Here is a 12,973-nt window from a genome sequence, read left to right as displayed (position 1 = left end):
GACAAATGTGGAACTTATCACTGACACCTTCCAGTGATTCCCAATGGCCTTTCTCCCCCTCTCTCCCTCCATCCCTGATTCCTCTGAACAGGATCTCACTATGCAGACTAGGCTGGCCTCACAGAGATCCTCCTGCCTCTTCCTCCCCAGTACTGGGATTAAAGGTGTGTACCAGCACTCCCAGCCACCTCCAGGGCTTTAAATAAGAAAGGGAAATGATTACATAGGAGTTTTACAAAGATAATTTAGATGACAGGTCTGCACTATTGGGTTTTTATTTTTTTAAAAGTAATCAGCTTTTCAGTATTTGTTAATAAAGTAACTAAAAAGTGATTGTTGCATGAAGGATATTTTAATTTCCAAAATGTACAAAGAATCTTGGAGTAAAAGCTAATAATTTGAATTGAGTTTACCTTAATGAAAAATTCAAAAGTTTGACATTAATTCATTCATTTTCCCCCCAAAGCATTAACTGATAAATTTCTGATACTGGAAAAGATTACTTTTCCATAAATCCTCAAATTTCATCAACCGTCAACCAAGAGCCAGTAAAATTTTCACAAAATTCTAAGTGTCTCTTGTACCATTATTTCCAATACTTTGCCTAATTAATATTTTCTCTATCAGACCCTTTATTGCCAATGATTTTATATGTATCTTGACCACTTCTCCAATATCACTTTCAGGGTTTTGTGGAATTACACATGCATTATATATACATATACATATGTGTATATATAATGGCAACTGGCAAATGCTGCATTTGTCATATATTGTATGAAATACACAAAATAGCCAAAGACCAACAAAGATAGATCGTGAAAAGGAAAAACAAGACTCTGAATTAGTAAGCAGGTACTGCATTGGTTTTGTGGCATCACTGAGTGAATATTCTTATAGTTACCTTGGGGCTTTCTCCTTTCAATCTCATAATTACAAGGACCTGGATTGCTACATGGACTCTTACATCTAAACATAAAGTTGTCATAAATAAGAAGTAAGCCTAGGGAATGGAAAGATGACTCATCAGTTAAGAGCACTGGCTGCTCTTCCAGAGGACCTGGGTTCAATTCCCAGCACCCAAATGGCAGCTCACAACTGTCTGTAGCTCCAATTCCAGGGGTTCTGGCACCTTCACAGACATATGTAGGCAAAACCACCATTGCACATAAAATAAAAATAAATAAATCTTAAGAAGTAAGCCTATAAAATAGATGTATTTAAATTATAAACATACTTCTTTCTTAAGACATGAACAGAAAATATTCTCAGCTATCACTATTGTTATTTTACAAAATTAACAAATCAGAAAACTAAAACACAAACTTGAAGACATTACCAAGAATGTACAAAATGACTACCCAGAACAAAACCAGAAAATGCATGCCCACACCTCTTGACAGGTATAGTGAAGTAGTCTAATGAACGATGTATGATTCTATTATTTCCTGTATATGAAGCCTTGGAAAATTTTATAAGAGTGATGGTTTCTTCATTCCTTAAAACCGGTATGGCATTTGTCTCATACAAAGACATGATAAACATCAACAAGCTGAGGCTGAACTATGACAAGTTCAAGACCGCCAGTATAACACAGTGAGTTTAAGCCCAGTCTGGCCCATACATGGCAAGACCCTACCTCAAAAACCAAATGTAGGCAATGTTAATCTCTGTTTATGTATATATACTCACTCTGGTGCACATGGAAAGGCCAGAGACAACTTTGTGGAGCTGTTCTCTCCTTCCACCATGAGGGTTCAAAGCTTTAAACCCAAGTTGTCAGGCTTGTCAGCAAAGCACCTGTCATTCCCCATCACCCAAATTTTTAAAAATCTTGAATATATCATATGAAAAGTGTTTTACTAGTTTTTGACACACAATAAGGACTTATGAAACAGAAGTTAGTTTTATTAAGTAGTGAACACTTCAGTTCACCCAGAGATCTTTCAGGTCTTTAACCTCTTAGGTTACTTGTGCTTCTAAACAAACTTCAAAATCCATTTTCCTAATGAACAAATGGGAAGAAGTAGTTTCAAATTTGGAGGCACCAGTGCTAAGGCAGCATGCAACAGTAGCACATGAGCTGATACTGATACAGAATTTGACAGGTTAGTCAAAGGTCATCTTGAGTAGGGGCAAACAACTTGATACAAGTCTATTATTTTTGAGATACAAAAATTTTCAATTGTAAACTATTAGAAATAGAAACAATTAGAACAAATTATAACAAACACCTGTGATACCCACCACCCAGCTTTATCAAATTTTAACATTTTGTTATCATTCAGAATTGTCTGAAAATACAAACATATTTGAAGTACACTGTGAGTCCCTCCCCAAGCCCATTCCCCTCCCTCCCTCTCCAGAGGGAACCACTATCCAAAATTTGTCATTCCCCATGCACATGTTTAAATACTATAAATTTATATGTAGATATCCATCATTTTTCATACGGTTTGTACTGAATTTATTCTGGAAATATTTAATGAGCACCCACCATGTACAAGGCACAGTTCTAGGTGCTAGGATAAAATAGAATAAACGCATGCCTTCATCAAGCTTATGTTTGTGAAGTTTTAAAATTTTATATAAATGGTATCATACCATACAGCTAACTCCACAGCTTGCTTTTCTGTCTCATCCTTACACTTCTAGGATGTGTTTGGTTCATTTAACTGATGTATAGTATTCCATTGTACACTAAAATGTATCTCCTCTCCTCTTTAACAGACATTCACATTCTTTTTATTACCCTAATGCTATAATCAATCTTTTCTCTTCATGCATCTAATTCATGTGGTTATGGTGTGTATTAATTTGTTAAAAGTATAATGATCTTTAATTTTACCAGGCATTGCTGAACTGTTTGAAAACTATGTGACCCACTTAGATTCTTTCAATAAACCTGTGTTCCTATTTCTTATCACTGCCAATACTTGTATTTCTTCACTGACAACTGATGATCAGCCTGAAAGCCTTTCCATATTTATTGCTCATTGTGATTCTCTGCACATTTTGTTAGAAGGTTTAATAGCCTCAAAATCCTTACGGTCATGACTGGAAGTATCTTCTATCAGCCTTTATCTTCCCATACTGTTAGAGGGTTTCTTTAACAAAACTACAGCGTCATTCAGTTGAACTCACCAATCTTTAATGGTTTATCCTTTAGTGTCTTAAAAATAGGTACAAATATGTTCTCTACTCTCTCCTAAAACTTTAAGGGTTTGCTACTATAGTTAGGTCTTTAACTTTAAGTTATTTTCAGCCATGGTGTGAGAAGGATCTGATTTTGTTTTATTTTTCATGTGTATAATCAATTTCATCTTTTCCATTTTTCTCCACTGATTTGCAATGCTTTTGCTCTTAGGTAAATGTTCCTATTTTACCAGTCTGCTTGTAGGTGATCTATTTCATTCCCTGTCTCTGGCCCAAGGCTACATTTCATATCAGGAAGGGTTGTTATTCTAACATTTTAGTCTTCTCCAAAACAACTTCAGCTGTTTGTGGCAGACCACTCAACAAAAATGTTAGTTTTATGAAAGTCTCTGATGTCATGTATCTTAGTCAAAAGTTCACTGCATTAACAGACTAGTCTGGGGAGAGTTAGCTTTTTTATGGTATGAGTTTACTTCAATGAGGACTTGAACACTTGTGGAGTTTTTGGGTTTTTTTTTGTTTTCCCAGGGGAGTGTTTCTCTGTGTAGCCCTGGCTGTCCTGGAACTTGTTTTGTAGACCAGGCTGGCCTTGAATTCAGAGATCTGTCTGCCTCTGCCTCCCAAAAGTTGGGACTAACCTGTTTTGTTGTTGTTGTTGTTGCTTTCTGTGAGTGTGTATTTTGAATGTGGTCCAGGCTGGCCTCAAACTTTTGATCCTCCTCACTCCACCTCCTACAGGAAATCCTATCAACATGTGCTACCACAGCCAGCATTTGTTTTTTTTAAACCCCAGCCTAGAACTCACCAGACCAGGTTGACCTCCAACTCAAGGCTCCACCTAACTCTGCCTCTGGAGTGCTGGGATTAAAAGATCCACCATACCTCGCTGATTTACACGTTTTTGTTTCATAGGTAATTTAGGAAGTTCTTCCAATGTGTCTCCAATATACAGCTGATGGCTGGAGGTGTTGGACTGTACTGCAGGGTCAGTGTGTATGAGGACTGGCTTGTGCTTAACCCTTTCCTCAATGCTAGTCTAGATTTAGAGTGGTTTATTTTTAGGTCACCTTTATGAGGAAAGTAAGATACTTTGGGTTTCAGATTTACAGCCTTCTAAAAGAATCTTTATATGGAACTGACCCTAGAATCAAGCCTCCTGTCCCCTGTACTCATTTCTATCAAAACAAAAGCTCAGAGTCACCAGGGTCACCAGCATATCTTACAGGGTAAAGGCTGAAACCAGTTACCTCTCAGTATTCCTGCTTCTACCTCCTTTGTAGCCCAAGAGTTCCCTTCTTTCCTGTTCATGAAGCTCTCTATTAAAATGTGCAGACATGTAAATAGTTACTTTATTCAGCACCTGTCTTATTAGAAATGTTATTCACGGCATTTTAAATATGCAGTCTTAATTCTTCAACAGTTTGATTTACACTGACTAGTTTTGTACTCAGTTATCAAACCTCATTTATCACTATGGATTTGATACTTTGATTTTGCTTTGTGATGTCAGGGCTGGGTTTAAGGTACATACAAAGTTTGTGATTATCTTGAGTTTTCCTTTTACTACAAATACTATTGCATTTTACCTTTAATGTCATTGGTTATTTTATCTGTCCAATATTATAAATAATTTTGTGACATTGCTGCTTATATATACATATGTACACAAACACATATATAAATCATATAATGATTCCTGTTCTCATTCAAATAGCAGATTGTCTTGTTTTGTTGCTTTGTTTTTCAGACAGTCTCACTGTGTAGCCCTGGCTGTCCTGGAACTCATTATATAGAGCAGACTGGCCTAGAACGTAAGAGATCCTCCTGCCTTTATCTTCCATGTATTGGGATTAAAAAAGAGACCATGCTCAGCTCCAGACTGGTTTGTTTGTTTTTGAGTCAGGGTTTCTCTGTGTGTAGCCCTAGATGTTCTGTGTTCTGAACTCTGCTTTGTAGACCAGGCTAGCCTTGAACTCACAGAGATCAGCCTGCCTCTGCCTCCCAAGTGCTAGAATTAAAGGTGTGCACCACCATGTCCGACTTTCAGGCTGTTTTTTAATTAATATCAATGTATGGATGTTTTCTGTGAAAGATCTATATTTAGGACTTGTTTTTTTTGTTTGTTTGTTTGTTTGTTTTTTTAAGACAGGGTTTCTCTGTGTAGCCCTGGCTGTCTTGGAAACACTTTGTAAATCAGGCAGGCCTTGAACTCAGAGATCTGCCTGCCCTCTACCTCCCAGAGTGCTGGGATTACAGGCATGCAATACATGCCCAGCTTATATTAAGGACTTCTATTTCTATTCTGTCTGTGCTTTAACTTAAAAAAACAATTTAAGCTTTCCCATTTCTACTGAACTGACCATGTGTCCTTCCTTTCTGGTGGTCTGAAAGCTATAAGTTGTATTTATTTATTTATTATAATAGTTTATTTATTAATTTATTTATTAATTTATTTAATTATTCCGTTAAGTTAAAAAAAAAGCATACATTTAAATGTCTGAAATTGCCCAATATTTGTCTTCTTCCTAAACATGATGTGGCCTTATTATATTGTACTATTCCATACTACAAAACTTCTCTACATTAACTTACTGTTGTCACTATATAAAGCCACATTGCCAAAAATGTTATAGTGCCATTTGGCTTTCAAACACTTGCTATGTGACCCATTTTATACTTAGTGTGTTCTAAGTATAACACTGTATAACAGTGTGTCCTAAGTATAACAAAACACTGGGTTTTGAGGCAACGTTAGAAAATAAAAGTAAAATACCTCAAAAAATGTGTAGAGACATGTTGAAATTACAGTTTTTAAAATATATTAATATTGCTTCTTTCTTTAGTAATACAACTCACAAATAAAAATTATATACGTGCCTCATATTACATTTCTACTGTACAGTGCTTATCTACAGGTTTTAATTGTCTTGTTCTTTTGTTGTTTTGCAATGCAATACTGAGAATAAAACCCAGGGCCTTCCACAGGCTAACTGCTACTCAAGCACTGACCACTAGACTACATCACTAGAACTGTTTATCTGTTTGTAGATTAGGTTTTCCTGTTCCCTTGGCCTCTGGGCTAAAAGTGATCTTTCCTAGCTCGGCTTCCTAAGTAGTTGATGCTGCAGGCACATATCACTGAACCTGGCTTACTGCTTTCATTTTAGCTTTGTTAAAGAAAACCCCTCAGAATTCTATTTTCTGCACTGCTAATAGTTACGGTGAACATTTCACCTAATTAAAATTATGCAGTCTTTATATACCCGATAAAATGTGTTACATGATCTTGCCTTATCAAATATGCTCCATTTTCTCCTTGTATCAAATGAGAAGAAATGTCTTGTCAACTTATTTATCATACTTCCACATGTGATTGACCTCTAACCTTACTAGCTTTTTTAAACACTTTTAATATTTTTTTAAATATTTATTTATGTATTTATTATGTATACAATGTTGTGTTTGCATGTATGCCTGCACACCAGAGGATGGCATCAGATCTCATCATAGATGGCTGTGAGCCACCATGTGGTTGCTAGGAATTAAACTCATGGACCTTCTGGAAGAGCAGCCAGTACTTTTAACCTCTGAGCCAGCTCTCCAGCCCCCCACTTTTAATACTTTTAAATTTTATGTGTATGGGTATTTTGCCTGCATGTATGTCTGTGTACCACATGCGTGCCTGGTACCCACAAAGGCCAGAAGAAGGTGGTGATCCACTGGAACTGGAATTACAGAAGGTTGTGAACCCCTATGTAGGTGCTGGGAATTGAACCAAGGCTTTCTGGAAGAGCAGCTAGTGCTCTTAAACACTCAGCCATCTCTCCAGTCTCTGCTTCTTAAGATCTTAATCTGGAGTTTTAGCATAACCTATTATCCAGATATAGATTCACCTTGAACCTGTTTCGCACTCTAAAGATAACTGGTTCTCCCTCATTACTAAGTAGTCTGAATAATTATAAAGTTAATTGCTCAGAAATCTCTCCAATTATTTATAATTAATTAGTTAATTAACTAATTTTGAAAAAAGCTTCCACTTGAGGCCCAGGCTAGCCTTGAACTTGAAATCTTCCAGTTTCCCAAGTGTTTGGACTATAGGTATGTGCTACCATGTCCAGTATTTTGCAATTCTTTATATATATTATAGTTTCAGTTAATCTGCTATTTTAACTATATACTCATACTCTTTAATCATTTTTTTTAATATATACTAGGTGAATATTTTGGTATTATTTTCCAACTTCCAATTTACTCATCAATGATGAAAGAGTAAAGTTCATCTGACCAATTAGATTTAAATTTTGTCCATTTTAAAATTTGTGTTATTATTATTTTTTTGTTTTTAAAAGAGGGTCTCATGTAGCTCAAGCTGGCCTCTAACTCAGCATATAGCCAAAGATTACCTTGAATCCCTCCCAGTCTTTCTGCTTCCCTCCCAAGTTCTGAGCCACCATATTCAATTCTAGTTACAAAGATGGAAATAGACTTATTTTTCACCATTTACCCTTTTGTACCTTTGAATTTTGTACCACATGCATGTAGCAATCAATCATTTAATAATTCATCAATCAATCAATAATTTATCTTTAAATTCAGGGTTTCACATATGCTAACCAAGAACTCTCCCAATTAAGCTATACCCCCAAGTTTTTACTTTTAATTTTGGTGCTAGAGATTGAACTCAGGGCCTCATATATGCTAAGTACATACTTTACACCTGAGCTACATCCCTAGCCCCAAACTGGAACTGTGTTCCTTTAAGTGCCAGTCTTTTCTTATCTTCCACAGCAAGGTTGGGGAATCCAACCTAGTACCTTACACATGCTAAGTAGCTATCACTGAGCTAAAGCCCTACTCTCACCTTCCCCCTTTAAAATATATTTCATACAGCAACAGATTTTATTTCCAGGTGTTCAAGTTGCCTCTTTACTATATAAACCTGATTATTTTAATATATATTCCTCATTCTTTAATGGAGAGTATTCCTTATCTCTTTATGCATTCCAAAATGTTTTAAGTCTCTCCCAATCAATGGAATACTATGCAGCCGTTAAAAAGAATAGATCATCCCATGGATACTAATATGAAATGATCTCTAAATATGTTCAGTTAAAAAGGCCAGTCATATAATAGTATGTGTAGAATGCTACCATTTATATAAAAGTATATGTGGGGTATATATGTGTATATGTATATTTATTTATATGCTTGAACATGCATAAACTATCTCAAAAAAAGATAGCAAATTAGTAATAGTGGTTGCCTCTGGGGAGGGAAACTGGGTGGCTAGGCGACAGAGGTGGAAATAGACTTACTTTTCACTGTTTACCCTTTTGTACCTTTGAATTTTGTACCACGTGCATGTATTACCTAGTCAAAAAAAAAATAAATAATTTATTTTTAAAAATAAAGTCTTTGTTGGACTACTTACTCCATAAGTTAATTTCATCCAGAGAAATCCCTGTTCTGGTGGTTTAAATTTGTTGTATTAAAATTAGATGTCTTTATGAATGTTGAAATTTTGGTTATAGGCTTAAGTGGGAGAAAACTTTTTTTTTTCTCCCTTCCTACTTAAGAGATTTTAGACTTGCCTCTACTTGGCCATCTGAGCCCCTAGACTACCACTGAGGTTTACAATGATATTTCAGGGCTCCGGTTTCATGGTAACATTGGAAATAACACACATACACATTTCAGTCACTGACCCAACAAATACCTTCACTCAATTTCCATTATGAGGCTGTGTCTTTTTTGTTGTTGTTCTTGTTGTTGTTGTTGTTGCGGGAGGGGAGGTGTTGAGACATGGTTTCTCTGTGTAGCCTTAGCTATCTTGGAATTTTCTATGTAGACCAGGCTGGCCTCAAACTCACAGAGATCCGCTTGCCTCTGACTCCAGAGTGCTGGGATTAAAGGCAAGTGCTGCTGCCTGGCTGAGGCTGTGTCTTTATCAGCTAAAACCTACAGCCTCAGTTCATCAAAACCGCTTTTTCTTTTTTCAGACTTTCAAAAATGAGACAGACATTTCAACTAAAGCCCTGGCTTCACATGGTGATTCAGGCTCTTTCTCCTTAGTGCTTTAATCTTTTTAACTGATAGGACAGTAACTAGCAGGTATCAGCGCTGGAATCAGACCAGGATCCTGTAGCCTCAGCCCTGTGCAAAGCTCAGTCTGTGTTCTATGGCCACAGAGATACTGACACCTGCTTTGGAACCTGGCTGCAACTTGGTACTACTTACTTTCTGGTTCTGTATGGATGGGTCAGCAGAATTACATCAAAATGCAGTAAGCCACATACACTACAAGTCATTTTTCACATTTCTTTTTAAAAACAATATTGAAAATATTATCAAACTAATACAATTTCATATTTCATATTCATAATTTCATTGCTTAGAAAATAGAGAGTTAATGGTAAATTACCCACTCTAAACTACTGCTAAGAGTTAAAAACAATCTTTTCTTCTTTATCATTTCATACTTGTATAATTTGTATAACTTTAACTTACACAATTCCAAATACTTGTCTATAGTATTATACAGCCTCTACAATGATCATTTTAAGGATTGTATATTAATCCACCAAGCTGTTCAACTGTAATTTGCTTCCCAGATCATTGAGTAGGGAAGAAGATATTATCCACGGATGTTACAAAGATGTTTTCTATGCATGTACTCTCAGTACTCTGGATGTGGGTGTATTAAGATTGTGAGAGATGTTAAGCCATTGCAGTAGTACAGTGCATGGCTAAGGTTTATAATGATGACCTCAATACACAAAGAGGAAAGAAAAAAAATCACATGAAAGTGAACAATATATTGCAGAGACGTTCCAATCCACAATCATTAACAGTAAAATTTGTAATTATAAGGCAAGTTTTACAACTGGATAATGTAGGGCATTTTCACTAGCTTGCAAACCAGATTCTGAGACTCCAAAGGCCTGCTTATTCACCAGTACACTCACCTGATATTATTCACACAGTCTTCATGTGCTTCAGAAAGGGTTTTTATGTGCTTTGAAGATATAGGGTCAAAAAGCAGAACTTCAGTCTGTTCACAAGCAACTGTCAGCACTGACCTGAAAAGAAAGCACACATTCTCATTTACTCTTCTAAATTCTCTGGTTCACGTATTTATAATTATATATTTTTTTATACAACTAATTGTACAAAATTTTCCTACCCAAGTTTTTATATTAGTAGCAAATATTTGGAAGATTGGTACTATCCATACTAGCAGACTAGGGAATGGAACTCTCACTCACATAAGGAAGTGTGCATAAACTGATGCCGCTCATGTTTAAAGAGCACCTCTAAAGCATCTATCAAAATTTAATTTTATCTATCTGTCTGTCTGTCTCTTTCTCACTCTCTATCTGTCTATTTTGTTTTACCGAGACAGGGTTTCTCTGTGTAGCCTTGGCTGTCCTCATTTCGCTTTGTAGACCAGGCTGGCTTTGAATTCACAGCAATCCACCTGCCTCTGCCTCCCTGAGTGCTAGGATTAAGAGCAGGCACCACCACTCCTGGCTTCTACCAGAATGTTAAACATGCAAACTGTTTAACTCAGCAATACTTTCTTGAGAATTTAGTAGAGTGAAATAATTATTAATGAATACAGAGAAACATGTAAAGATACGCTTCACTGTAAAAAGAAGAAATTGAAAGCAATCTAAATATACATGAGAGAATGTGAATTGTATAAACCATGGAGCATTGTAGTTGTCCTAGTCAATGAGGGAAATAGCTCAAGCCCCAAGTGGATGTCTGAAACTCCAAATAGTAAGGAATTCTACACATACTGTCTTCCTCCTACACACTTACGATAAAGTTAATTTTCAAATTAGACTCGGTAGAGATTAACAAGTATACTTAAGTATAACAATTACAACTATCTTGCGGTGCAAGTTATGCAAGTGGGCTTGCTCTAAAAGCTTATTATCCTGCTGCAGACCTTAGCAGTCTTGCATCATTGTTGTTTTTTGTTTGTTTTTCACTGTGCAATGGGGAACTTCCAATCTTTTCACCTGCAGGATGAACTCTCTGGCTGCTCTCTGGCATACTCCAACTGGCAGCACCACTACTCTTGTGCTTTGTAGATCTCACTACCTAAAATAACAGTTTCACAGAAGCACTGTGAAGCCTGAGTTGATTTGGTAACTAGGACAGCTACCAAGTGACTAGCAATGTGTTCTTGTATACAGTATGAATACAGTGAAAGAGAATGACTTATATTCTAGGTTGGACAGAATGGAATAAGAGATTTCATCAAATTATGAAAAATGGCACCAAATATAAAACTTAGGAGTTATTTCTGGAATTTTTTCATTTGCCCTTTGTGGACTGTGGTTGATTAGAGGTAACTGCAAAGTAAGTCATGAATAATGGGAAATTATTGTATGTTTCAGAAATTAACAAATGGCTAGTGTGGTGGTTAGAATAGGAATGCCACTATAGGCTCATATTTGAATGCTTACTTATCACGGAGTGGCATAGCGAAGGATTAGAAGGTGTGGCCTTACTGTAGAAAATGTGTCACTGGGGATGATAGACTTTGAGGTTTCAAAAGCTCAAGCCAGGCCCAGTGGTTCTCTCTGCTGATCCAGAGGTAAAACTCAGCTCCTTCTCCAGTACCATGTCTTCTGGTGTGTTGCCATGCTCCCTGCCATGATAACAGATTAAACCTCTGAAACTGTAAGAAAGCCCAAACTAAATTCTCTCTCTCTCCTTTCTTTCTCTCTCTATCTGGTTTTTTTAAGACAGGGTTTCTCTATGTGGCCTTGGCTGTCCCAGAATTCACTCTGTAGGCCAGGCTGGCCTTGAACTTACAAAGATCCGCCTGCCTCTGCCTCCAGAGTGCTAGAATCAAAGGTCTGCACCACCATAGCCCAGCTAAATGCTTTCTTTTATAAAAGTTGCTGTAGTCATAGTGTCTCTTCACAACAATAGAATACTGACTAATACAAGCAGCTTAATATGGAAATGAAAAGTCTTTTATACATACGGAGGAGGGTTGTTGTTTTGATTTGAGATAGAAGTTCACTATTTGGCTCAGGCTAGCCCTGAACTCACTATGTTGCCTAGGTTGGGCTTGATCTTGGAGCAAGCCTCCTGCTTCAACTCTCTGCATGCTGGAATTATAAACATGCACCACTGTGCTCAGTTTCCAGAGGGTTATTTAAATTTAAAAAGTTAGTTGTAAACAAACATGTATCAGAAAACTCAAGGTCAGGGGAGATAACAACCAAATTTTGCATTTCTTCATCAGTTTCTAGAAAATGTACTGGAAAGGGGCTGGCTTATACCCTACCAGGCTAATTAGGAAAAATCAGATATACCATTCTTTCCTTGGCTTTTTGTTTTGTCTCATTACATACAAAGTCTAAGTTTCCTGAAATTCATTTTGATCTGTGAGACCATGCTATTTTTTTTTTCCAGAGCTGAGGACCGAACCCAGGGCCTTGCGCACCACTGAGCTAAATCCCCAACCCCCCATGCTATTTTTTTAAGTGTTAGTTGTCTATAGGCATTGCTTTTCAGATTCAGATTTAACAAATGAGATCATGCATTTCTGAAACTCCATGTCTTCCCAATTTATATCCAATTTATATAGTGTATATAAACACCAGTTTGTATGTTTAAGATAAAAGCACTTAAGACAGAATTTTCTTTCTTCTTTCTTTCTTTCTTTCTTTCTTTCTTTCTCTTTCTTTCTTTCTTGTTTGTTTTGTTTTTGGTTTTTTGAGACGAGGTTTCTCTGTGTAACCACCCTGGCTGTCCTGGACCTCACTTTGTAGACCAGGCTGGCCTTGAACAC

The 12,973-nt window shown here is 36.7% G+C and overlaps 1 protein-coding gene across 2 annotated transcripts in view; it reads right to left on the bottom strand.

Annotated features, from left to right (window-relative positions):
* Nucleotides 1-12,973, bottom strand: part of Dcaf10 (DDB1 and CUL4 associated factor 10) — a 45,305-nt gene that overhangs the window by 23,923 nt on the left and 8,409 nt on the right. For both annotated transcript variants that reach the window (XM_060379862.1, XM_060379863.1), the window contains exon 2: nt 10,122-10,235. In XM_060379862.1, coding sequence (XP_060235845.1) covers nt 10,122-10,235 — 114 coding nt within the window. The remainder of the gene's footprint in view (nt 1-10,121; nt 10,236-12,973) is intronic.

Source organism: Meriones unguiculatus, chromosome 3 (genome assembly GCF_030254825.1).
Source record: "Meriones unguiculatus strain TT.TT164.6M chromosome 3, Bangor_MerUng_6.1, whole genome shotgun sequence".
Taxonomy (NCBI): domain Eukaryota; kingdom Metazoa; phylum Chordata; class Mammalia; order Rodentia; family Muridae; genus Meriones; species Meriones unguiculatus.
The sequence above is the reverse complement of the archived record's forward strand: the minus strand, read 5'-3'. Positions and strand labels throughout refer to the sequence as shown.